Source organism: Saimiri boliviensis, chromosome 4, assembly GCF_048565385.1.
Source record: "Saimiri boliviensis isolate mSaiBol1 chromosome 4, mSaiBol1.pri, whole genome shotgun sequence".
NCBI lineage: Eukaryota > Metazoa > Chordata > Mammalia > Primates > Cebidae > Saimiri > Saimiri boliviensis.
In genome coordinates this window covers 36,979,843-37,007,739 of record NC_133452.1, presented here as the reverse complement: position 1 = coordinate 37,007,739, position 27,897 = coordinate 36,979,843, and the positions used below count along the sequence as shown (strand labels likewise).

At 39.9% G+C, this 27,897-nt stretch overlaps 1 protein-coding gene across 2 annotated transcripts; it reads right to left on the bottom strand.

Moving 5' to 3' along the window:
• Positions 1 to 68: 68 nt before the first annotated feature.
• SLC18B1 (solute carrier family 18 member B1) lies at positions 69 to 27,836 on the bottom strand. Of its 2 annotated transcripts, XM_003932449.4 has the most exons (14): positions 27,593 to 27,836; positions 26,253 to 26,392; positions 20,070 to 20,165; positions 19,658 to 19,731; positions 17,942 to 18,089; positions 14,172 to 14,328; positions 12,093 to 12,229; positions 9,222 to 9,323; positions 6,762 to 6,853; positions 5,552 to 5,647; positions 4,404 to 4,478; positions 3,295 to 3,388; positions 3,149 to 3,198; positions 69 to 2,587 (listed from the first exon to the last, which is right to left on the bottom strand). In XM_003932449.4, the coding sequence occupies exons 1-14, from the start codon at positions 27,633 to 27,635 to the stop codon at positions 2,521 to 2,523; spliced, it is 1,371 nt and encodes a 456-aa protein (XP_003932498.3). In that variant the 5' UTR covers positions 27,636 to 27,836; the 3' UTR covers positions 69 to 2,520. The 2 variants fall into 2 exon arrangements, with proteins under 2 accessions (XP_003932498.3, XP_010341319.3); XM_010343017.3 differs by lacking the exon at positions 3,149 to 3,198.
• Between the last annotated feature and the right edge of the window lie 61 nt (positions 27,837 to 27,897).

The window sequence follows — 27,897 nt, the reverse complement described above, 5'->3', positions numbered from 1 at the left end:
CTCCCTCCCTCTCTCCCTCTCTCCTTCCTTCCTTCCTTCCCTCCCTCTTTCTTTCTTTCTTCCCTCCATCCTTCCTTCCATTCTTTCTTTCATTCTTTCTTCTTTGCCTTTTTTGAGACAGTCTCACTCTGTCACCCAGGCTGGAGTGCAGTGGCACCATCTCAGCTCACTATAACCTCCACTTGCCAGGTTCCTAGCTATGTGACTGTGAGCAAGTTATGTGCCCTCTCTGTGCTTCAGTTTTCCTTATCTGCAAAATGGTGATATATTGCTTCATTCCTACAAGATGGAGGTCCTATTACAAGGGCCATGCCCAAGACAGCTTTGACCTAGGTCTTTAACTCTCCCTGGTGAGATACTGTCTTGTTAGAAGAACGTCAATGTGTCTACTTCTTTATTTTTGCATTGTTTTGTCTCCACGAAGTCTTTCGAATTTCTTCTCTTTCAGGTCAACCTGATCTGAATGGTTTCTCCTAATATATGAACCTAAATTCTGTTTCTACTTGCTAATCTTGATGGCATTCCCTCCAATTGTACCATAGATTCTCTTTCTGATCAAAAGCTTTCATTCCACCTATTTCATGCACCATTCTATTTAAAACAAACAAACAAAAAACAAACAAACAAACAAACAAACAAAAAAAACAAACGCTAAACGACCTGCTGTGTAACTGTATTACTCACACATTGCTGTTGGGGATGTAGATGATACAGCTGCTCTAGAAAACAGCTTGGCATTTCCCTGAAAAGTGAATCACGGCCCCACTCCTTTTCCTATCGGGGTGGCAGCCAGGCAGGCAGGCAGGACAAGATCATAGAACCTTCTTTGACCATGTCAAGCCATTGTACACATACTACAAACTGTCCTCTGTCAGAATGAATGGTGGTTACATTCTCCTCCTTCAGATCTTAACTCAAAGTTCCCAATTCCATGGACTTTTTCAAATTAGGCACTCACATCTAAACAACCCCAGCCAACTACTCTATCACATCACCATGGTTTTTTTTCCTTCTTAGCATTTCTGTAAGATAATTGCAGAGTCTGATATTTACTTCTTGTTTGTCTCTTCCACTAGCATAAGTTACATAAAATCAGAGATTACACCAGGCGAGGTGGCTCGCACCTGTAATCCCAGCACTTTGGGAGGCCGACGTGGGAGGATCACAAGGTTAGGAGACGGAGACCATGCTGGCCAATATGGTAAAACCTCGTCTCTACTAAAAATACAAAAACCAGCCAGGTGTGGTGGTGGGTGCCTATAGTCCCAGCTACTCAGGAGGCTGAGGTGGGAGAATCACTTGAACCTGGGAGGCAGAGGTTGCTGTGAGCCAAGATTGTGCCACTGCACTCCAGCGGGGTGATAGAGGGAGACTCCATCTCAAAAAAAAAAAAAAAAAAAAAAAAACGAAAATAAAACCAAAAAATAAAAAACAGAGATTGTGTTTATCTTGATTACAGCCAAATCCCTAGCATCTGGCACAGTGTCTGCCCAGAGAAGGCATTCAAAAAGATATTTTTGAATAAATAGATAAAACCATTTCTTCTTTAAAAAAAAATTACTATAGATGTGGCTACTATACCATGCAAATAGATCAAGAAGTGTGAAAGTTACACAACGGATGTTTATTCACTTCAAACAACAGCACGGATTTCACACAAATTTGGTGAAGCCCTTCCCTAACAGAACAAGCATTCGCATTAGGGGGAAAAGGCTGACCTGCTCTAGGGATGAAATACATTCACCAAGAATATGAATAAAAACAAAAACAAAACAGATAGTAGAACCAAAAAACAGAGACCTTAAAGGAAATGAACAACATTATACCAAGTCATGTTTATAAATCCAGATCGTAATTGAAAGTAGGTTACAAAAATGGAAATTGTAAGTATTGTTATTCTTGCACTTCTCACACAAGCAGAATTTTTAGAAAAGCTTGAGGCCAGGGAGTGCTAGAGAGTTTCTGTATGGCAGGCAAGAATTCTTCCTTTCAAACAAGACCGAAAACCTCAGGACAATGAAAAAGTGTATCTTTTAAAAACTGATTTCATAGTAATGTTTCTATATATTTTGAAGCATCTTTAAGTATTTAGAGCATATAAAATTAATTCATTTCTTTTCCCTGTTAACAAAAAAAGATACATTCACAGAATCAGCAGTATTTAGAATAAAACATAAACAGAGGAAACAAGACAAGTAATTCAATAACAACATCTTCGAGGACAAGTTTGGTCACTTAAAAACACAAGTGTGTGTTGTTTTTTTTTTGCTTGTTTTCAACTACCTCTTTCACAATTAATATTTCAAGTATAGCTGGTTCAACAGTTCATACTACAAACTGTCAGTATCACAGTAAGTACAGTGCAATACAAGATCATCCAAAAACACGTTGACACTTCCAAGATACTGGCATGGGGTCTATGGAGTTTTGTGCGTAAAATTTTAAAAATCCTTCCTACAGTGATGTTTAAGGCCAGGAGCATTCATCTCTCAACCTTGTATCAATCCGGGATCGGTAGGGCTAGGTGTCATCAGGCAAGAGAGTAGTTTGTTCCTCCTCTGTGCTGAGGATATTTCGAGATTTAGTCCTACATTGAGGGAAAGAAGAGATGAATCTCAGTATTCCTCATCTTAGAAAACAAAAACAAAACATAACAGAAAACCCAGCACCTGTATCTTCATCTAGCTATCTTTTTTAAAAAGCATCTACTGGCCAGGTGCAGTGGTTCAGGCCTGTAATCCCAGCATTTTGGGAGGCCGAGGTAGGTGGATCACTTGGGGTCAGGAATTCGAAACCAGCCTGGCCAACACAGTGAAACCCTATCTCTACCAAAAATACAAAAATTAGCAGGGCATGGTGGCTCATGCCTGTATTCCCAGCTACGTGGGAGGCTGAGGCAGGAGAATCGCTTGAACCTGGGAGGCAGAGGTTGCAGTGAGCTGAGATTATGCTACCGCATGCCAGTCTGGTGACAGAGCAAGACACCATCTCAACAAATAAAAATTTAAAAAAGCATCTACCAACTGATAAGCCTCAGAGTGCCTAGAAATCCACTGACTGGATTTGTTATGGCTGTAAAATGTTACTTATTTTCCACTTGCACTGGCTAACTTTTAAAGAGAGAAAAAAGCCTAAAAATTGATCATACCTTCTTCTCCTTGAATACTCCAGTAGATAAAACAAGCCCATGGCTAATCCCTTAAACACAATCAAAGGTACTGATTAATGTAAATTTTCCAAGTCCAGTTTTTCCACAAATATAAGAAAAATGAAAATAAAAGACTGGTTACTCACACTTATCAGAGCCCATAGACCTTGTGCAGCTGCTGCCCATTCAAAACCAATTTTCTCGTACAGAAATCCACCCAGTGTTGGTCCTATAAAACCACTAACAAAAGAAAAAGAAAAAAGTATTCAATAGTGCAAAAAATAATAATTACTTCATAAAAGCTACATGATCCTTCAATTGTAAGTCTTCCTTAAATTGGAATGTAAGTACTAAAGAAAAAGTTAATTCCTGGGCACAGCATTGAGTAAAAGAAAATAAGTCTACCTGATTATGATATTCAACATTTTAAGACAATTGTGAAATTATTACTGCTTCTGAAAAGTTGATGGCTTATATAAAAATAAAAACAATGTAACCAGTTTAAAAAATTCTTTATATTATTCTATTCTCAGTATTTGCAACCAATATAACTCAATTCAAAATAATATATTACATTGTTAGCATAGTTACCCTTCTGGTAGAAGGTAAAAAAAAAATAAATGAATGAATAAATGAAAAAAATTATAATAATTGGAGACATGTTTCTATTAAAGGAACTTATAAATATCACTTAAATAAGATAAAGTATATGAAACCATTTTGACTAAGTATTAAAACTGCTGGTATAAGCATTGATTGTGGAGTGAGAGGGTATGGATTAGAATTCTGGCTCTGCCCCAGATGAACTGTCTGTGAGAAACCCATCTGATAACTCAGTGTTTCAATTTCTTCATCAACTAAAGCGGGGATAGTATTAATATTTTCCATCTTACAGGTGTGAATGAAATTAAACGAGGCCGGGTGCCGTGGCTCACACTTGTAATCCCAGCATTTGGGAGGCCAAAGAGGGCAGATCACCTGAGGTCAGGAGTTCAGGACCAGCCTGGCCAACATGGTGAAACCCTGTCTCTATTAAAAACACAAAAATTTGCCAGGCATGGAGGTGGGCATCTGTAATCTCAGCCACTCAGCTGGCTGAGACAGAAGAATCTCTTGAACCTGGAGGCAGAGGTTGCAGTGAGCCACGACTGCACCCTTGCACTCCAGTCTGGGTGATGAGAGTGAAACTCTGTCTCAAAAAAAGAAAGAAAGAAAGAAAGAAAGAAAGAAAGAAAGAAATTAAATGACTACTCACCCAATTGACCACATTGCACTAAAAAGACCTGATACGAGTCCCAGTGTACTTAATCCCTCTTCAAACTCATTTTCACTGCAAAAAGAGACATGAGTGTGTCCATTATTAAAAGGAAAACCTGTGTGAAAGAAAAAATTGTATGATAGACCAATTAAGATAAACCAGGGATCATCTGGACCAACAGCAAGAACACTCCTAACATAAAAGCAAATCTAATTTAAAAATTTTTCATAGTTACATTCACTCCAAGGTTTTCCAGAAATAATTTTTCTACATATATTGATACTAAGAAGAGGCTGGGAACAGTGGCTCACGGCTATAATCCTAGCACTTTGGGAGGCTGAGACGGGCAGATTGCCTGAACTCAGGAGTTCGAGACCAGCCTGAAAAACACAGTGAAACCTCATCTGTATTAAAATACAAATTTAAAAAATTAGCTGGGCATGGCGGCATGTGCCTATCATCCCAGCTACTCGGGAGGCTGAGTCAGGAGAATTGCTTGAACCCAGGAAGCAGAGGTTGCAGTTAGCCTAGATCACACCACTGCACCCTGGCCTGGGTGACAGAGCAAGACTCTGTCTCAAAAAAAAAAAAAAAGAAGCATTGCTCATTTGCATTAAACGCTTATAAAAATATATAACTAAAACATTCTTAAAATGAGAAGAAGATGGAAAGAGAACTAAGGCAACTTTTAAAAAACAGAGATGGCTCCTTATTCCTGTGAGAACCGTTGAATTGACCCAGCATAGTCCTTCATCATCACACCTATTAAACAAAAGAATAATGACCAGGTGACAGATGCCTGGTCACTCACCTAGTCTGGCATGGACCTCCTCCCTGAACGAGGAACAATGCTGAGACCTGTTTATTTTGCTTTCGCTTTTCAAAATTACATACATACTGAGGCATGAACCAAGCCAGCCATCTGTCCTCAACCCATTTTAGCTATTACTGTATTAGGAGTACTACGATCATTTCTGTTAGTGTATTATTACTATGTACATCATCATAATATCATAGGCTACAAAATCATGAAGATTTAACATCGGGGCAAAAATATCCAACATGCTGCAAAATTGAGAAATTGAAGAAAGCCTGCGATACTTACTACTTACAATACAGCTCTTCAAGCATTGGAAGTAACTTACTATGCACAACTGAGAATTTCCGGGAAAGTTGGAATTATACTCATTCCAGCAGAGATGCCATTTATAACTAATATCAGCACCAGCAGCCAGAGCTGACTGCGAAAGGGTTTTGGAGAAAACAAAAACAAAAAGAAAAATATTAGTGTTTAAGAAACACAAAGTTTAAATGCTAAGGAAGTTAGGATCCCAGAGAAGTTAATTTCACTGATTATGTGCCTAGTCTCATTCTCTTCCCATCTAACTCATTTCATTCAGTTAGAGTGCCCTTTGGCTCCTTACAATTTGGGTGTGGGAATTCACTCTGATTACCTCCATCTCTTTGGTCTTTTGGTCACATGTATCACGTCTGGAACCAACCTGGCTTCTCACCAGACAAAATCCCTTCAAAATTGGTAAAAATGTCAATACTAACATGGTTCTTTCAATCACCTGGCTTTGAACTTCAATTAATTTAAAAATGGCATAGAAGGAAACAAGTAAAAGAGGCAGGAGACACACTTGTTCCATTCGAGAAGACTATGCCAGTTACTTAACATGTTATCAGATTTAATCCTTGTGACGTAAGTACCATTATCAGCTCCTTTTGGTAGATGAGAAAACTGAGGCTCTTAAGTGATTTGCCCAAGTTCACACTAATAGCACATGGCAAAGCCAAAATATAAACTCAAGTCTGAAGGACTCTGAAATCCCTTTCTCTCCATGTTACCATGTTTTATCCCAGAAGTACCTCAAAAGGTCTAAGAAATTTAGTTTATTTTAGCAACTAAATTATATTAAGCAAGCTTTAATAAGCAGCTAATACATGGTAAGGCTGATACAGAAACAAAAACAGATTTGGTCCCTGCCTCAAGGAATAAGGAAGACGAACAGAAAAAAACAAAAATATATTCTGAGAACTATCAACTAAAAGGTAGGAAGCAACAAATGCTATTTTAAAAATAAAGTACAAACAAGTATGTACAATTGAAACACAGAAGGCAAATACGCATTTTTGTCATCTGAGACCGATTTTATGCATTTTTTTCTGCTTGTCCCACTGGTGGTTCTAGTAGGGTAACATATTGTCAGCCTAACAACTGCATAGAATCCTAAAGTTAATTATTTAAATATTAAGGCTCAAAATACTAAACTACACCAGTGTTACAACAAGAGTTTTATAAATAATTCCTAATGTTATGTGGCCAAACATACAGAAGAAGAAAAACATTACCTTTTAATATGCAAGATCGGGACAGGCCCTAGGAGCATGTAGCACCCAGCAGTGATTAAGTTTCCAAACACTAGAAGCCATTTCCTTAGATGCTGGTAAGGAGAAAGAGAGTCAAAGTGATTCTTAGAGGTGAAGACCCTCGGTAATCAAACAATGTAAAACATTAGTAAAGAACACAGGTCGTAATATTCAAAAACCCAAATGTAATGAAGAAAACGAAACTTTACATTTAAGAGAAAATAAGTAGATGATAAACTCGAAAGCAAGGGCAATATATAACAAGACAGAAAGTGAACAAAGGACAAAGATTTCTTAGCAGCAGATCAGATTTTGCACATGATGAACTATTCCAAATGTAACAATGAAAAAACTAACTATAAAAAGCAGTGACGGGCCAGGCACGGTGGCTCACACCTGTAATCCCAACACTTTGGGAGATCGAGGCGGGAAGATCGCTTGAGTTCACAAGTTTGAGACCAGCCTGGCCAACAAGGTGAAACCCCGTCTACTAAAAAAATACAAAAATTAGCTGGGCATGGTGGTGCAAATCTGTAATCCCAGCTACTTGGGAGGCTGAGGCAGGAGAATTGCTTGAACCCGGAAAGCAGAGGTTGCAGTGAGCCAAGATGACACCACTACATTCCATCCTTGTGACAGAGCAAGACTCTGTCTCAAAATAAATAAATAAATAAATAAATAAATAAATAAATAAATAGGGCGGGCACGGTGGCTCAAGCCTGTAATCCCAGCACTTTGGGAGGCCGAGGCGGGTGGATCACAAGGTCGAGAGATCGAGACCAACCTGGTCAACATGGTGAAACCCCGTCTCTACTAAAAATACAAAAAATTAGCTGGGCATGGTGGCGCGTGCCTGTAATCCCAGCTACTCAGGAGGCTGAGGCAGGAGAATTGCCTGAATCCAGGAGGCGGAGGTTGCGGTGAGCCGAGATCGCGCCATTGCACTCCAGCCTGGGTGATAAGAGCAGAACTCCGTCTCAAAAATAAATAAATAAATAAATAAATAAATAAATGAAAGAAAGAAAGAAAGAAAAACAGCAGTGACCACCAAAAAATCCCCACCAAGTATTAATAGTTACAATACCTAAAAAAAAAAATCACATTATTAAAAAATTACCTGCTAGAGACTGAATGCTTATGTCCCCCCAAAATTTATATGTTAAATCTTAACACCCAATGTGACAGTATCCAGGGGTGCACCTTTGGGAGGGGATTAGGTAATGAAGGTGCAGCCTTCATGAATAGGATTAGTACCCGTATACAAGAGGCCCCAGAGAGCTCCCGTGCCCATTCTATCATGATGAGGGTACAGTGAAAGGCGACAATCTGTGCACCAGGCAACAGGCCCTCATCACACATCAAATCTGCCAGTGCCTTAATTCTGGCCAACCTGGTTTCCACAACTATTGGAAATACATTTCCATTGTTTATAAAGCCTCTCAGTTTATGGTATTTTGCTGTAGTATCCTGAAGGGACTAAGATTGTACCCAATAAATTTATCCCTTATAAACTACTTGAATCAGGACAAAAATGACAGGGGTACCATATCTGCTCAATTATGTAAGATTATGTCTGAAAACCAAGCTCCAAACACTGTTTAAGATACCGGCTTTTTGTCATCTGGGTTACAAAGTAATCTGCAAGTAATTTTGTTCTTGATAAATATATCAGCAAATCAAATAAAGAGGGGAAATGCAAAATATAAGCCCTAAAGCCACAGAAGTTTAAGATTTGACTAACAGTACTAATTCTATACTTTTGTCATCTGGACTGAATGGTTTAAACCTAGTTGAAAGAGAACAGAAGAAGTTTTTCATCAGAAAGGCTATGGGATAACCACTGTATTTATGTGGTCAGTTCTTTCACTCAGAAAATCTAAATTATCTCCTCCTAAAGAAGAATCTCTCAATTTGATCAAGTCCCTAATAGCCTCTAGGACCCTGCCCTTTTTATTAAGATCAATCCATGTTTTTGCATTAAGAGAGTTTTTTTCCTTTAGAGAGTCTAATCCAGGAGCCGGATGTGGTGGCACATGCCTGTAATCCCAGCTACTTAGGAGGCTGATGCTGGAGGTATCACTTGAGCCCAAGAGTTCAAGGCTGCAGTGAGCCATGATCATGCCACTATACTCCAGCCTGGATGACAAAGTGGAGATAAGAAATTAGAAGAAGAAGAAAGTCTAATCCAATAGTTTTCTTTCCTTTTTTTTTTTTTCTTTTTAAGCATAAGACTTCCTCTTTTTGCAGGTAAAGCAATTTAAAGTGAATTGGCTTAGAGTGATAGCTGACCCTTAGGGTGATAGAAGACACCGAAACCTCTCCATCAGTCCAATTGAATATATCAGTTCTAACCAGTGGACCCCTAGAGTTCCAAAGGAACAGTTGGAAAACCACTACTCTAAACATACTAAAGTGACTCAAATATAAATTAAGTGTACATACTGGCATTTTATCACTGAGGAGACCAAACAGTGGTGAAGAGATGGCATAGGACAATGCCAGACCCAGGAATACCAGTCCCACATATCCAGCTGGTAAATTAAACTGTAAAAGAAATCCTGTATTAAAGTTACATAATTAAGTCATTTTTAAATAAACATCCCTTTTTTCCTTCTACCATTTTTTTTAGCTCTTGTTATTACCATGAGTCTACTAACAATATTCTGCATTTTAGCTCTTGTTATTACCATGAGTCTACTAATAATATTCTGCATTTTTCCTAATTTTTGTCTTACCTTTGAAAATGCATAACTGTTTCTCTACGGGGGAACAACCTGAGCAGATGTCAGAAGAGTAGCTTTTTTGCTTTGTAGCCTTTGGCATTGAACATATTTTGCTTCCATAACTCAGCATTTTGATATGTAAATTAATGTTTTGCAGACTTTAGTGTGTATAAAAATTACTAGGAGAACTTGCTAAGAGAGGTTCTTGGATTCCAACCATAGGATTTCTGATTCAGAAAAAAGAGGAAAATAAATTTCTAAATATTTCTTAGGTTGGGCCAGGCACGGTGGTTCACACCTGTAATCCCAGCACTTTGAGAGACTGAGGCAGGAGGATCATGAAGTGAGGCGTTCAAGACCAGCCTGAATGACATGGCGAAACCCCCATCTCTACTAAAAATACAAAAATTAGCCTGGTGTGGTGGCACACGCCTGTAAACCCCGCTACTCAGGAGGCTGAGGCAGGAGAACTGCTTGAACCCAGGAGGCAGACGTTGCAGTGAGCTGAGATTTTACCACTACACTCCAGCCTGGGCGACAGAGCTAGACTCCATCTTAAAAAAAAAAAAAAAAATTTCTTAGGTTGGAGTTGGCTAATGGGATGGGTCACAGCACTTCAACCTGAAAAGGGAATGGCAGTGGTAAGGTTCCACCAACAGCCCTGAGGGAGCAAAGTCTGACGTAAGGCCGGGTGGGGTGGCACATGCCTGTAATCCCAGCACTTCCGGAGGCCGAGGCAGGTGGATCACTTCAGGTCAGGAGTCTGAGACAAGCCTGGCCAACATGATGAAACCCCGTCTTTACTAAACAATATAGAAATTAGCCTGGTGTGGTGGCGCATGCGTATAATCCCAGCTATTCAGGAGGCTGAGGCAGGACAATAGCTTGAACCCGGGAGGCAGAGGCTGTGGTGAGCCGAGATTTTGCCACTGTACTCCAGCCTGGGTGACACAGCAAGACTGTCTCAAAAGAAAAAAAATGGTCTGGTACAGTCCATCATCAGCCAGAAGCAAGCAGGGCCTTTACTACCTCCCATGTCACAGATGGGTCAACTATAGTTATCTTTGAGGAAACCTCCTGTCTTCCTCGTCTTTTTAAAATAAATTATATTTACTTGAGAAACAACAACAAAAAAAGATTTCTTATAAGATATACACAAACAACTCGGATTTCCCAGAGATTATAGATTTTCATTGTTTAGACACAGCTTCTTAAAAGCACAGAAAAATGGCTCAAAAATACAGGTTGTTGATGATCTAAATGGACTGTGTTACCATAATCACAAAACATTTTTCTTGTGGGTACCTTATGGATACTCACCGGCTAAAGGCAATATTATATAACTCTCTAAATCTTGGACCAGGCACTAAAATAACAGTCCCCAAGTTTACCTGTAAAGTATCCCAAATTGTCTTTAGTGATTTCAAGGGGTAGTATAAAATTCTAACAAAAATTAATTTTCATCTTTACATTCTATGATACGTAAATGTTCAGAAAGTATTTGAAATGATCATATTAGAAACTTTATTGATCACATTAGAAACTATATTGAAACTTAAGTTTTTGTGCTATTTTAAATCTAGTGCCTCCAATAAAGTCATTATTGGCTAAAGTTAGTCATTTTTGCCCTTTATCAAAACATATTAATTCTCCAGTATAATTAACTACTATACCTGGTAATGGACTTTACTGTATCAGGAAAAATACTTTTCCAAAAATATCTAAGAACAAATTTCAATGACATCAAACTTTTAGAATTCAACAATTTTTTTTTTTTTTTTTTTTTTTTTTTGGAGATGGAGTTTCACTCTTGTTGCCCAGGCTGGAGTGCAGCGGTGCGATCTCGGCTCACTGTTACCTCTGCCTCCCTGGTTCAAGCGATTCTCCTGCCTCAGCCTCCCGAGTAGCTGGGATTATAGGCATGTGCCACCACACATGGCTAATTTTATATTTTTAGTAGAGACAGGGTTTCTCCATGTTGGTCAGGCTGGTCTCGAACTCCTGACCTCAGGTGATCTGCCCGCCTCGGCCTCCCAAAGTGCTGGGATTACAGACATCAGCCACTGTGTGCGGCCTCAACATATTATTTTTTAATGCTAGAGATTCTTGGCTACTTTCTCCATTTCGAGAATAATGTAGTTCATAGTCATTTGATTATATGAAGTAGACAAAAATATAAGTGGACCCAGGGAAGATCTATTACAGAAGAAGCACATCTCACATCAAATGAACTACTGTGTGCCCCTAATGTCTTACTGCAATTCAAACAAATAGAGGAAATGTGTCCTTGTTAAGCAGCACGGATGATGCCCAAGCTAGACCTGGAATGGCATAAGCAAGGTCTTGGAAAGAAGGAAACCAATGTTTCGGCCACTTAGTGAAAGACTTCTTTCATTTTTACTAAATCAGGTCCCCAGTTCACAGGGACAGCAGAGAGGGACAGGCCACACACCTACAGGGTCAGTGTGTAGTGCCCATTCTGCCTCCTTCTCACAGCCATGCAAGGATCTTTCCACAAAGCCAGGCCTAAGAACAAGCAGTTACATCCACCTGCTACCATGCAGCCCTCTTCAGCAATCAAGCAACCTACCTTCTCCAAAACAAAGAGAGACAGAGTAGGATCAAGGAAGCCAAAACACGAGCTGAGTGAGTTGATGACAAAGGCTATAAGGCCAATTTTGGGTAAGGCAATCAGTTTCCAGAATGAGTGTTCACCTGGATCAGACTCTTTGGGGAAAAAGAAAAAAAGAAAAAGAAAAACAAAGGAATTAAAATCGCTTAATTTTAACTTATTTTGAAAACTGAAAACTGGTAAGGCCATCTTTATCTGGTAATCAAAACAACTCAACCTCTGAGTTTGCCTAAAATTGTACATCATCTACACTCGAATATAAGTTATTCAAATCTAGAGGCCACATTTAATTTATCAAAAATAATTTCCCACATTTAAAAAGAATCAGAGTGTCAGGGGAAAAAGGGTCTTAGGTTACAGGTTGTAACTATTATGCTTATCCTAGCCAGAGATAATATCAGGTTTGGACCTTGTATTAATCTGTTCTTACACAACTAATAAAGACATACCTAAGACTGGGTAATTTATAAAGGAAAGAAGTTTAATAAACTCAAATTTCTACATGGCTGGGGAAGCCTCACAATCATGGTGGAAGATGAAAGAAGAGTAAAGGGACATGTGACATGGGAGCAGACAAGAGAGCTTGTGCAGGGAGGACTCCCATTTATGAAAAACATCAGCTCTTGTGGGACTTATTTAATACCATGAAAACAGTATGGGGGAACCACCCCCATGATTCAATTACCTCCACCTGGCCCCACCCTTGAAATGTGGGGATTATTATAATTCAAGGTGAGATTTGGGTGGGGATATAGCCAAATCATATCAGACATGAAGCTTTTTTTTTTTTTTTTTTTTTTTTTTTTTTAAGAGATGAAGTGTCTTGCTCTGTTACCCAGGCTGGAGTGCAGTGGTATTATTACAGTTCACCGCAGCCTCCAAATCCTGGGCTCAAGTGATCCTCCTGCCTCAGTTTCCTAAGTAGCTGGGAGTACAGGTGTGCATCACCTCACCCAGCTCATTTAAAACACTTTTAGAGATGGGGTCTCCCTATGTTGCCCAGGCTAGTCTCACATGTTTGACTTCAAGTGATCCTCCCATCTCAGCCTCCCAATTATGGATGTGGAAGCTCTTTGATGGCTATGAGAAGCCCTCATTTATCCCCATTTCTCCTACAACATCCTGCATAGTTCGATATTCTATAAATACTTGTGGAATCATGATCAAATATGGGGCCAAGCGGAAAAATATCATGAAGTGTGGTTCAACTATTTTAAGTGGTATACTTAGATTTTTTCAGGATGTAAGAGATAAAGTTAAACCTAGGTGTTAGTTTCTTTCTTTTTTTTTTTTTAAGACAGAGTCTCCCTCTCTCACCCAGGCTGGAGTACAGTGGTATGATCTCGGCTCACTGCAACCTCTGCCTCCTGGGTTCAAGCGATTCTCGTGCCTCAGTCTCCTGAGTAGTTTGGACTACAGGTGTGCACCACCACATCTAGCTAATTTTTGTATTTTGAGTAGACCACAGGATTTCACCATGTTGGCCAGGCTGGTCTCCAGCTCCCGGCTTCAAGTGATCTGTCAGCCTTGGCATCCCAAAATGCTGTGATTATGGGCATGAGCCACCGTGCCTGGCCCAGTTTATAATTTTTAAAAGCACTGCTAAATGAAAACACCTGAATCTACATCCTTGCATCTGAGCTACACTGTGAGGACAGCTGCAAGGACCACTGGGAAAGACGGATGGGCGTTGTTCTTCTAGCTCATAGCATTCTAGGAAGACTGGGCCATGTGTGGCCCATAGAAACTTCCTGTTTTAGTATTTAGTTCAGTCCAAGAAGAACTCTGGTAGACATGGCATATGGTAATTGTTTATGGTCAGAAATTAAATATTTGCTAGCTTTAAAGTTTGGAAAGAATTTGCAATTTACAGAAATTCATATAAACTAATTGCCTGTATTACTGAAAAAAGAATCATTTATTTTTAAAAGCTATTTTTGATTATATAAAATAAAACATTATCTGGTAAACTGGTGTCTTACAAAGGTATAAACATATATTTAAGGTTCTTAAAGTGAATGATAAGCATGGACTTACCATAATTGGGTAAAATATACATATTGAGTGGTACCATCAGCAAAACTATGCATCCCAGAACAATAAAGGGCACTTCATAGCCAAAGGATTGATACAAAAAGCCACCTACAGGAGGGCCTAGTATTAGTCCCAGTCCAGAAAAAGTCTCAAGACTTCCCTTAAAATGAGAAAAAAAAAAAAAAATCAGTTCATATGTTTCATTTGAAGAATTAACAAGGTACTATCTAAAAAAATTTTTTATCTTCTTCATAATTTACATACACACATTTCCAAGGTGGACCCAAAGTTTAAATGCACATACTGAAATTATAAAAATATTAGAAAAATAAAATAAGGAATTAAAAAAAATTCTTATGGTAGGGAAGGTATTCTAAATATGACATAAAACACAGAAGATAGAAAAGACTGATAAATCTGATTACATGAAAATATGAAAAATGACGCACAAAAAATCAAAAGATAAATGAAGAACAGAGAAAAAAATGACAAAGAACTAATTCGCCTAATACATCACAAGTGCTACAATGAGGAAAAGATAAACAACCCATAGAAAAATGAGCAAATGCTATAAATAAACGGTTGACACATAAAGTAAAACACAACGATCTTTTAGAAGTTCATTCTCACTTCTTAAAAGAAATGAACAAATTTAAACCACAAGATACCAGTTTCACCTATCTCCTATTTAACACACTATGCTGGTGAGTGAACATCAGTAGGCAATTTGGCAAATCTATCCATATGCATATACCTTATGATCCAGAATTCCACTTCTAAGAATTTAACATACAAGTATAGACATGCAGATGTGACATGGTATGTATACAAGCTTATGCACTATAGTGCAGTTTTGCAACAGCAAAAGATAAAAACAATCTCAATATTCATCAATGATGTAAGTAAATTGGTTATATCCACGCAGTAAAATGCCATACAGCCAGTAAGAAAAGTAAAGAGTAAGAAAGCTCCTTATCTGTAGGTACCGGAAGATCTCCAAGATGATTTCATTGTTGGTAACCAGTCAGGTGCTGAATGGTACCTATGGTAGGCTACCATTTGTGTAAAGAAAAAAAAAGAGGGAGGCCAGGCGCGGTGGCTCACGCCTGTAATCCCAGCACTTTGGGAGGCCGAGGCAGGTGGATCACAAGGTCAGGAGATCGAGAGCATCCTGGCTAATATGGTGAAACCCCATCTCTACTAAAAATACAAAAGATTAGCCAGGTGTGGTGGCACGTGCCTGTAGTCTCAGCTACTCAAGAAGCTGAGGCAGGAGAATTGCTTGAATCCAGGAGGTGGAAGTTCCAGTGAGCCAAGATTGCGCCACTGCACTCCAGCCTGGGCGACAGAGCGAGACGCTGTCTCAAAAAAAAAAAAAAAAAAAAAAAAAAAAAAAGAAGGAAAGAAAAAAAGAGAGATACCTCAATATTCCTGTCCAAGAAAAGAAAGAAGAAGAAAAAAGGGGGAGAGAAATCATGCTGTGTGTGTGTGTGTGTGTGTGTGTGTGTGTGTGTGTGTGTGTGTACATGCATATATGTGGAATTTCTCTGGAAGAAACCTACATTATCTGTTGCCTTCCCTAAGGGGATGGAAGGCTGGGCACCCGCACAACTTCTGTTATACAAAGGCTAGGCAACAGTTATATGTAGAATATATTTACTATATTCTATGCTGCCTCCCGTAACTTTCGAATTTTGTATCATATAAAATTATTTTGTTTAATGTTAAACAAAACAATGCTATGGTAAAAAGGGTTTACCACTATAGAAATTGCCAATATTTTAAATCAATCTAGTTTTTAGGGACCTTAAACAGAGATCTGTGGCTTGCAACCTTATATCCTCAGACCTCATAGAGTACACAAAAGTGTTCCATTCATAACTTTCAACACTTCATAAAGAACATTGAAATTCTTTAATCACAATAAGGTCATCCAGATCAATTACCATGTTAGTTTGTTAGCTGTTGGCTGCAATTTTATACAGAAACTTGGCCTAGCAACACAGATGTCTCTTGCTGATTAGAAAATCCAATGGACTGTTATGATTATCACAGGAACTTATTAGGTAGCATTTTCCAGAGTGTTCCACAGAAAACCAGCTCTTTAAAAGATCAAAAGTTTTGTTTGAAAAAAATAGCTCCAACCAGGCATGGTGGCTCACACTTACAATTCCAGCCACCGTGGGAGGCCAAAGTGGGAGAACTGCTTGAGGCCAGGAGTTGAAGACCAGCCTGGGCAACAGACAGGTCTGCAAGACCCTGTCTCTACAGAAAAAAATAAAAAAGAAAAGAAAAAAAAAATGTGGTTCCACAGTTAAAGAAGTTAAAGTGAGTTGTGGAACATTAAATAAAGTATCCCTACTCTATGATTTTCAAGGCCTTAAGATATTAATGTGAACTGGACATCTCTAAGTTAGAGGACAGCATATAACACTCTCCAAACCTGCTTAGCTATAAACCCTTATCTTACAGAGTATGTCAACAGACTAATGTTCTGAGCCCTTTCTGAGAAATATATTGCCTGGATATGTAAGTGGTATACCTGCCAAATGGCAATAAAACTTAAACCTATCCAGCTATATACACAAATGCTTAATAAAAAGTAGGAAGAACTATTTACACAGCAAAGGGTTTATCTGACAGTGCAAATTTTCAAACTGCAGTATTAAATGAGAAAATGAGGGAGTCCTTGGTACTAAGTTGATTAGACTCTGAAGTCTAGAGAACAATTACATGGTATAAGGGTGCTGTGCAGACTATGATATGAGTGTTTCAGAAGTGCATGGGCCCAGACAGACAGTGCTATGATGGGAAAGCCTTCTCAGGGGTCAGAGAGACAGCTGCCTAGAGATGGGATGGGAATCTGATATGTCACTAACACTAGGTCTATAAGCACCTAGGCAGTACACAAAAACATATGTCAATATGATGCCACCAGGATCCGGATGTTTATGTCAAAATGCAAAAGCACTCCTCATATAGACAGCACAGAAGCATTTAAGCATTTCAAGATGATTTCTAAGATCCCCTGAATTAATCTGGGGCAAGTCAAGGTAGGCTCTAGTATGAACGGATTATTTTGCCACTAGGGGTAACTCTTTTCTAAAGCAGAGGAATGCTTCAGGCAGCTCAGCCACAATCTAGGCTACAGGGAGATAGCAAAACACTACCAAGGAGACTTTTTGCTTTTGCTTTTGAGATGGAGTTTCACTCTTGATGCCCAGGCTGGAGTGCAATGGTGCAACCTTGGCTCACCGCAACCTCCGCCTCTCGGGTTCAAGCCAGTCTCCTGCCTCAGCCTCCCAAGTAGCTGGGATTACAGGCATGCCCCACCACGCCCAGCTAATTTTGTCTTTTTGGTGGAGATGGGGTTTCTCCATGTTGGTCAGGCTGGTCTCGAACTCCCGACCTCAGGTGATCCAGCCACCTCAGCCTCCCAAAACGCTGGGATTAGAGGCCTGAGCCATCCATCCGGCCTGAATTTTTTTTTTTTTTTTTTTTTTTTTTTTTTTTTTTTTTTTTTAAGGCGTAAAAAGAACGACTGATGTGGACCACACTTACCAGTCAAACTGCCCATTCAGGAATTCTAAAACCAGGAAGAGCACCTAAGTAACACCAATAGGTCATTTATTGACAGGCTTGCTGCTAGTTGAACTCAGGGTGAAAGGCAACAATAATACAGGGAGTAGAGAAATACAAGTATAGAAGAATGGACCTCAGCTTTAACTTGGAAAGGCAAGAAGGAAAGTAGGAAATACTGATTAAATACATACCAATACTGTAGCCACGTTATTTGGAAAAGCCTTTGCCAGGATAGAGGAAGACGCAGTTATTGCTGCAGCAAAGCTAACTGCATCTATTATTCTCACTAGAAAACACATAGCAATAAATACTGGTCCATCTGGAACTCGGTCCAATACACTAAAAAGGAATAAGACAATTCTCAAATGTCAAGCTGGTTTTCCTTTTTAACTGTATTCACCAAAAAGAGTAGTATATCACCCATAGTTATGAGAATAAATCACTTTACAATATGATTTTTTTTAAAACAGTTGCTTTGTTATCTTTTCAGTAGGAGGAAATTCCCCTTTGTCATTTTTTGGTAACAATTTGAGTCATAATGACAGCTTAGTTGCCCTTTTCTGCTGATATACTGGTCCCCTAGATGATAGTATTAAATAGACCTTTTTAGAATATGTAGAATGATTTGGATGTGGTGGCTCACACCTGTAATTCCAACACTTTGGGAGGCTGAGGCAGGCCCGGATCCTCTGAGGTCAGGAGTTCAAGACCAGCCTGGCCAACATGGTGAAATCCCATCTCTACTAAAATATACAAAAACTAGTTGGGCATGGTGGTGAGCACCTGTAATCCCAGTTACTTGGGAGGCTGAGACAGGAGAGTCACTTGAATCTGGGAGGCAGAGATTGCAGTGAGCTGAGATTGTGCCACTGCACTCCAGCCTAGGCAATAGAGCGAGACTCCACCTCAAAAAAAAACAAAAAACAAAAAACAAAACAAAAAAAAAACACAAACAACAAAAAAAACCATGTAGAATCACTCTGACAAGACCTAAACAGAAAAAAGAACTCAGTTTCAGGTCTCTCCCAGGGTAGGACTCAAATCTTCAAAAACAAACAAACAAACAAGGAATAAAAAAAGAAAATAAAAGACTCCTCCAAAAAATTTTTAACCTCATTTCATTTAAGTGCTCTTGAGTTTACTTCATTATAATCGTATTCCTCTATGTTCCCATGTACTTATATAAGCGCTTCCATATTATTTGGCACTGCGCACTGCACGGCTGGATTAAGAACGCTAAGCTTAAGAACTTTCACATCTGTTTTGCTTCTGGCATTCCTTTTTCCTTTTCCTGGAAGTAGCAATGGGTGAAACCATTCTGTTGAAAGCCATGTGCTGACTGAGCATGTGACCCAGCCTGGCCAATCAGAACGTCTCCCCCACCCACCACCATCAGCAAAGACCAGGCCAGGGAGGGTTCATTCTGTGACTCTAATAGGAACTGTTAGGAGACTGGCACTTTCTACTGAAGCTGCTAGGGGTCACCTTGCCACCTAACGGAGAGGGCGTGTTCAAATCACAAGAAGAAACGTTTCTCGTGACGTTGTTTCAAATCTGTATTCTGATATTTTTTGAGTTGACTTTGTTGAAGAAATTCAGTTTTTTACTGAAGCTAGTAAGTTTCCGTGACTCAGAAAAGCGAGCTACGTTTCTGTCACTCACAATCACAGGAATCCTAATGAAGAGGTTCAGTAGCAAGCATCATGGACATCCCCCAGAGACCTGTTTCCTTAAAATCAGTGCCATTTATCCCCGTTCTCTACTCTCTCAACTCCTGTCATTATCACATGCTATGCATTCCACAAACAATAATGGAACCATTGACTTAAAGAGCCTTTAACATTTTAAACTGAAGATAGATTACAAAATCTGTTCAGGCTTCCAAATATAATCAGAAAATGACTCACCCAAAGAGAATTGTAACTCCTCCTGAGACAAACATTCCAGCTACAAACATAAATTTCGCTCCAATTTGTACGAGCTATAATAAATGTCAAAATAGAGTGGTCAATTTATGACTTCTATAAGTCTCTATTAATATAAACAAATCCACTGTATTGGAAAATACAGGATGGGGGAAGACATGTACAGTTAATACGTTATAATAACTCTTTAACAGAGTGACAGTACACATTGCTTACAAACATGGAAAGAGTTAAAAATCAATCAATTCTGAGGAAGGAACTGTTAACAGTGTTACAATTTATAAAACTACAAAGATGGCTATTCAGTATCAATGCAAATTCTAGACTAGTAAATGAAAATAATTCACCATGCAATTTTTAAAAATTAAGATGTACATATGAACTTTATGCTTACATAGTTTCCAAATACCAAGGATGCCAGCAACTCAGACAAAGCAAAACATCCAAAGATCATCCCGATAATCGTATTGCTGGCTCCCTTCTTCTCAGCCTTTAAAGAATAGAAATGGAAACAAAGTTTGAAAGAAAAATGAGCATTAATATGAAAAAATGGCAATATAAGATCAGAGCTTCATCTTCTTGTGAACTTTATCTGTATATCAATTTCAAAAAGATTGTTCTTTTCAAATAAATGGGGTGGGGAAGGGAAACTATTAATAGTTTGCATAGTAAGCCATAGTCTCTGACATGAAAATAATTCACTCACCCATCCTATAGAGAATTGTTAGCTTTAGCTGCAAAAGTCAGAATCAGAGAATATAAACAAACACAAAAAAGTCTTGGATAAGGAAATCTGGGCTCTATTGCATAGTAACAGGACTGAGGAAACAGCTGATTTAGACACACTTCCTTTGGGGTATCACATTTAGTTATAGGAAACAAACAAAAAACACTTGCCAGTCTACAAATTCAAGGATAGGAAGTTCTATGAGTCGGCACATGGGTCAGATCAAGGTTCAATCAGTCTAGGTCTCTGTTTCTGACAGTAATACCAATTACCTGACAGTTTGGAGAAGACAGTTTTCCTTCCTGTCATCAACAACACAGGTGAAAGATGCTCCCCTGACATGCTACATTATCCTGAAACAGCCAAGGTAGTTTATCATCCATCAGTTGTAGTTACTACTGTGTATTGCCTATTCTATCAGTGAGCTCCTAAAGTTTGCGACAAATATTATTTATCCTAAATCTACTTCTTTTGAATTTCAAATGCTACCACTGATACACAACTACATTCATGTATAAAAATAGAAAGTTTCAGAAACTTTGTCAAGTCCTGGAACTACGGCAGATCCTTATATCAGGTTCCAGCTATAGGAATTTAAGGAATCAACATATGAGTTTAATTTCTTTAATATAGGACTGGCAACTTAGCATACTACAAAGTGCAAGCTTGAACTGTCATCAGTCATGTACTGACCATCTTGTACATATGAGGCATTGTACCAGCAGTGAATACTTATGGTCAGAAAAGTCCACTTTAGATCCATTCTTTTGGCAGAGCTTCAGATTTTTGCAACAATTTCATGATCAATACAGAAATGGACACCTGTACACACACTTTTGCACTCTTCAGCAACCCTTCTCTACTACCATGATTGCCTTTCTTTACCTTTTCTCTCTAACTACAGTTTAAGATAAAAATTTTCTCCATCCCTTCTCACCTAAAGATAGTATCATCATTCAATCTTTGTCTTTCCCAAGGACATTTTTTCCATGTCAGACTAGACTTTTTTAAACAAACTCTACATTCCTCATTGCGTCATACCACAGGAAGCCAGGTAAGTGAACTCTATTGTTCTAAGCTAAATTTTAGGAAGGGCCTCTCTTTTACTCTAGGAAAGTCCTCAGAAATGTCCCTAAGCACTTGATGGCAGGTGAGGGCAGGGACGATGGGCCCACAGCTCCACAGTAATTGCTTGGGCAAGATTTAAGTCCATAATTCTTGGGCTTCATAACTAGCCATTCCCCCTCCACTTACAAATAATCACAGGAAATAATGGTGTGGTTACAAGAGCGATCTCATTAAAATACCTTTAATGGCACTGTAACAAATGGTTATGCCGTATGTTGACTGGAACACGAGGTCTACATTTCTACTACACACAGCTCAGGTTCCTCAAAGATAAAGGACTGTCAAAAGTGTCAATTAAGGCATAAGAAGAGCATTCATGGCCAGGCGTGGTGGCTCACGCCTGTATTCCAAGCACTTTGGAGGTCAAGGCGGTCGGATCACCTGAGGTCAGGAGTTCAAGACCAGCCTGACCAACATGGTGAAACCCAGGCTTAAAAAAAAAAAAAAAAAAAGAAGAGCATTCATTAGTCAAGTTATATTATCAATGTTCTTTGCTTGGTAGTTCTGATAAGTGTTTAATTTAGAATCCAGCAGAAAACCTATAATGGCCATAGAAATGAATACTTATTAGACCCTCATTATGAGCCAGAATCTCTATTAAGTGCTGTTTTACATGGCATCTAACAACAATTAAATAAGGGATGTATTTTTAGCTGGTTTATAGATGAGGACAGGGACTTGCAAAGGTTACCAGGTCATGCACCACTACAGTTTGGATCGTGTGCATGTTCCCATATTTGCTGTGGAAATGAAACGCTAACACAGGATATGCTAGAACCATATAGCTGAATGCCATTTTTGAAACATGGATGCTGCTTCACATTAGGAAAGCAAAAACAGCTATTAAAAGCAATTTCTGGGCCAGGCGCAGTGGCTCATGCTTGTAATCCCAGCAATTTGGGAGGCCAGGGCAGGATTTCAAGACCAGCCAGGCCAGTATGGTTAAACCCCATCTCTATTAAAAATACAAAAAAATTGGCCAGGTGTGGTGATGCCTACCTGTAATCCCAGCTATTTGAGAGACTGAGGCGAGAGAATCGCTTGAACCCAGGAGGTGGAGATTGCAGTGAGCTGAGATGATGCCACTGCATTCCAGCCTGGGTCATAGTGAGACTCTGTCTCAATAAATAAATAAATAAAGCAATTTCTAGTCGTCTGATAAAGGATGAGCCTTGCAAGAAAAATGATGAATAGAAGTAGGAATCCCACACTAGAATTTAAGAAAGGCCTTCCCTCTGCAAGGCGAGACAAAATAGCAAATGTCAGAAGCCACATTTTGCTCATTTCTGCTTGCCAGCATAATGTCCCAAAGCCCCTGACTTTGTGACAACATGCAGCTCTTGGATGCGTTGAAGACAGAACAGGATAAAGCACATGACCCCCACATCTCTTGCCTAAGCTATTACATTAAATGATACATGCCCAGCCTTGCCTCTTACTACTCATAAGCATCTAATAGGTTATGATTATGCTATTATAAACTAAAACCAAAAGTATGTTAGAAATCTATAACCAGGGCCGGGCGCGGTGGCTCAAGCCTGTAATCCCAGCACTTTGGGAGGCCGAGGCGGGTGGATCACAAGGTCGAGAGATCGAGACCAACCTGGTCAACATGGTGAAACCCCGTCTCTACTAAAAATACAAAAAATTAGCTGGGCATGGTGGCACGTGCCTATAATCCCAGCTACTCAGGAGGCTGAGGCAGGAGAATTGCCTGAACCCAGGAGGCGGAGGCTGCGGTGAGCCGAGATCGTGCCATTGCACTCCAGCCTGGGTAACAAGAGCGAAACTCCGTCTCAAAAAAAAAAAAAAAAAAAGAAATCTATAACCAGATGTACTCTTGTACTCAAATTTTGGTGAGACCTTGCACATACTGAATCTCCACTACCTGAAGACAAACTGTGAACTTAAATACTCAGCCTGTAGTCCTCAGTACTTTTGAATAAAATGAACTTTAATTCTTTAAAAGCTTGACTTTCTTCTTTAGTGAACATTTCCTATAAGCAAAAAACTCAAACTTAAAAAGCACACACCACAGCCTGGTTTTCCTTTGTACTATTCATTTAGAGGAAACTAACATTGGTTGCGCTCACTGAGTTCCAGCTGAGCTAGGAAATGCCCTTCTCGCTAGTTGATCCACTCGCATTCTTCTCCATCTCAATTCTACAGGCTCCTATTATTATTATTATTATTTACAAAACCCAAGTCTGGCCAGACTGGTCTGTCTTGCTCAAACACCTCTGATGATTGCCCACTAAGTCCTTGGTATGTATGCAAGTGCCCTTCCTTCCTATCTCAGCCCTGTCCCCTCCAATCCACAGTTTCCTGTTAGACCTCACTTCACCCCAGGCCCAAGCCACATCAAAAGACTGTCTGCTGAGCCGGGCGTGGTGGCTCAAGCCTGTAATCCCAGCACTTTGGGAGGCTGAGGCGGGTGGATCACGAGGTCAAGAGATCGAGACCATCCTGGTCAACATGGTGAAACCCCGTCTCTACTAAAAATACAAAAAACTAGCTGGGCGTGGTGGCGTGTGCCTGTAATCCCAGCTACTTAGGAGGCTGAGGCAGGAGAATTGCCTGAGCCCAGGAGGCGGAGGTTGCAGTGAGCCGAGATCGCGCCATTGCACTCCAGCCTGGGTAACAAGAGCGAAACTCCGTCTCAAAAAAAAAAAAAAAAAAAAAAAGACTGTCTGCTGTTTCCCAGAAACATGCCATTCACTCTGCTCTTCCTGTGACTGTACCTAGAACACCTCCACCTCTATTGTTCACCGTAAGAATTACCATCTCTTAGGACCCACCATAGGCCAGGTCCAGTGGCTCATGCCTGTAAATATCAGCACTTTGAGAGACCGAGGTAGGTGGATCACTTGAGCTCAGTAGTTCAAGGTCAGCCTGGGCAACATGGTGATACCCCATCTCTACTAAAGATAGAAAAAATAGCTAGGTTTGGCCTGTGCCCCAGCTCCTCAGGGGGCTGAGGTGAAAGGATCTCTTGAGCCTGGGGCTGAGGCAGCAGTGAACCCTGATCATGCCACTGTACTTCCAGCCTCGGTAACTGTGAAACCCTGTCTCAAAAAAAAAAAAAAAGTCCCACCTTGGATTTATCCTGAAAGTAACACTCTTTCTTCTCCTATCTGCAGAATTAACCATTCTTCCTTTTAGGGTCTCATAACATTAGCATGGATAGAAGGAAGCCAGAAGAGAATGATAATTAAAAAAAGAAAAAAGAAAAAAGCACAGTCATGTAACATTCTGGACATCCTTTTCTTCAGGGATATCCAAATCATTGGAAACCTTTTTCCCCATATTTTTTCACTCCCAATGGGCAAACGAGAGCCATTTCCCTGATTTTTGAATTCTACCTTAATACATCCCACGCTTACCTGCCCTAGAGTAGGAACTCATTAAACCTCTAGTTAACAGAACTGGATTGGGCAAGTCACAGCTTCTGAGACTGTTTCCTCATTTGCAACATGCCAAGATTCTCACAATTCTACCTACTGTATGAGGCTGTTGCAGGGATCAAATGGATAAATGGGGGGAACGCGCACTAAAAGCCAGAGAGCACTGTATAGGTACATGGCAATATTGTTTCTTTAGTAGAGACGCCACTTTATCTTCTTTTGTAGCACACGGAATGAAGGACTACATGTTTTAACTCCAGTCTGAGGTTTAAGAAGCCGTCACTGCACTGTGAGCCAAGGATTTGGCAAAAAGCACAAAATAAAACACATGGACATGTGGTCTGCACTCCAAACCAGTCACATTCATTTCATACTATATCCTATTTATGTCTGGAATCCAGTTGGACTCACAGGGATTATTCTCTTTGAATGTGTGTCATTATCTATAAACCCTACCACCATACAAAAGGCTAGGACTAGAAGGAACAGGCCATATTAATCAGAATTCCTCCCTTGCATAAACATTGCTGCTACAGTCCTTAAGAAATTCAAGTCAAAAGAGGGGATATTGTGGGGTTAGCCATGGTGGCTTATGCCTGTAATCCCAGCACTTTGGGAGACTGAGGTAGGCAGATCACCTGAGGTCAGAAGTTTGAGACCAGCCTGGCCAACATGACAAAACCCTGGCTCTACTAAAAACACAAAAATTACCCTGGCGTGGTGGCGCGTGCCTGTAATGCCAGCTACTCAGGAAGCTAAGGCAGGAGATTCACTTGAACCAGGGAGGCAGACCACACCATTGCACTTCACTGCAGTGATGGAGCCAAGACCACACCATTGCACTCCAGCCTGGGCAACAAGAGTGAAACCCTGTCTCAAAACAAAACAAAAAAAAAGGGCGAGGGGTGTGGAGGATCTGGGGAATCAAAACTTCCTAATTCTAAATGTGGATAAAACCCCCCAGAAATAGTTTGTGTCTTTACACAGACCTATTGCAGTAACATTTGAATCTCAGTTATTCATGCACTCCTTTTTTTTCAGTTGCAGAAACCAAATAAAGATTAATCAGACTGCATGGTAAGCATGAAATTCTCAGAAGATCAGCTACTTCTAGGTGAATTATCTCCCAAGAAGATGTTCTTTCTGACTAGATTTGTTTTCCGGGTATCAGGCATTCCATAAAAAGTATTCTAGTGGCTGGAGTTCCATACATCATCTGTGCTATATGCAGATTTTTACATTTTACATACTATAAAATGAAATAATTTAAAAAGCTTTTTAAAAAAATAGAGCTCCTAAAGATTTAAAAATGTCTTACCTCCTTGGGGAAAAAGGGTCCAAGTATAGAATAGCACATCATGGAACCTAAGTTCACTGAAGCTGCCGATATCAGTACAAAAACCTGTTCTCTGGAAAGCCACCTGGGAGTCTCTCCTGCACTTCCTACAGGGTCATCACCTTGAATGCAAACATGATGCAGTTAGCCATATAATTGACAGCACTGATCAAAGTACACAAATGTGATTTCTGTGCACATATGTTGCACTCTGAAGATATCATTTACTGAACTTAGGGCTATGATGAATATAGCACATTTGATCAAATGGAACATAATCCTTGTACATTACTGGAGTTTTGAAAACATACTGCTTTCATTTACGTACCATTTGCTGTTAGAATTTCAATGCAGAAATCATCAAACCATCTGATCTTTTGCCTTCACCTTTAAGTCTGTTTCTCTGGTCTTTAATAACCCTTCAAAAAGGATGAGGTGGCAGGGTGATCTCCAAAGGGTGATGCTCTCTGAAGCATAATGTCCTATTTTCTCAACTTACTAGCATCATATGCTACATGAAACTCAATATTTCAAGCATGTAATGCTAACTTAGTAAGATTTCTAAGGCAGTATTGAGGTCAAATGAAGTGTAAGTAGGAGAAAACAAGCTAAGTCATTCAGCTGGTGAATTAATACTTACAATGGTATGCTTCTGGATAAACAAGTCCCACAAATTCATAAATCAATTTTTTTTACATTAATTACTGGTCATTTGCATCAGTTAATTTAACACTTATTTCCAGGGCTAAATTGCCATGTAAAGACATGAAGTCAATTACTCAGAGTTTCAAATATCCAAGCAAATCCATCAGCCATTTATAAATTAAATGTTTTTAAGGAAAAACTTAAGAAAAATATATTTGGTTTGCTCTATTTTTCAGAGGTTGCCATTGCAGCCCAGAAAAGAACAACAACAACAAAAAAATCTGTGCAACATGAGGAAGTCTAAGATTCTTTGTAAAATGTTTGTACTAGATGAGAAAGGGAAATGAGAGAAAGTTAAAAAAGAAGGGCAACAACAGTGGGTGCCTGAAAGGTAACGTTTTACATTTGCCTAATGGCATATTTATTTGAATGCATTAAACACACAGTACTTAAAAGCAGAGGTATAGGTTAGAAAATCATTAGAAATCACGACACATATCCAGTCCTGGAACTTCACCCCGTTCAGAGAGAAAAGTAAACGCTGGCCATGCTCAGGCCCCAGACTTTTCCGATCTCTCGGAAACGAATCAAACTAAAAGCAATTCAATCGTTCCTAAAGGGGCAGGCCCGAAGCCGCCGCCGTGCTCCCAGTTCCCGGCCACGAAATTCATGGTCACCTCCTGGTGCGCGTGGGCCCTCGAGGTCAGCCGGCGCGTCCATGCCCGGTAGGTGGACTCCGGTGCCCCCAGCTCCCGGGTTCAAGTCACGTCCTTGGATCGGATCTCCAACGATCCGCTGGCACTCCGGTGGGCGGCGCTGCTCAGCTGGGCCCTGGCATTCCCGACTCCCTGCGGGCAGCGAGCGATTCGCCCTGCCCGGAGCTCTGCCCGGAGCTCTGCAAAACCTTCCAGCACTCTGAGTCCTCGGGAGGCAGGCGGGGGGCGGGGCGGGGGTGGAGCAAGGCTCCCCCCGCCCCATTATC

Bases quoted from the DNA above. Each gene is read 5' to 3' on its own strand.
- SLC18B1 (XM_003932449.4), bottom strand. From the start codon at position 27,635: ATGGACGCGCCGGCTGACCTCGAGGGCCCACGCGCACCAGGAG. The intron at 26,393-27,592 runs GTGACCATGAAT...TTTGCATTCAAG, and splicing joins GGGCCCACGCGCACCAGGAG to GTGATGACCCTGTAGGAAGT. The intron at 4,479-5,551 runs GTAAGTTACTTC...CTCTTTTTGCAG, and splicing joins GAAATTCTCAGTTGTGCATA to TGAAAATGAGTTTGAAGAGG.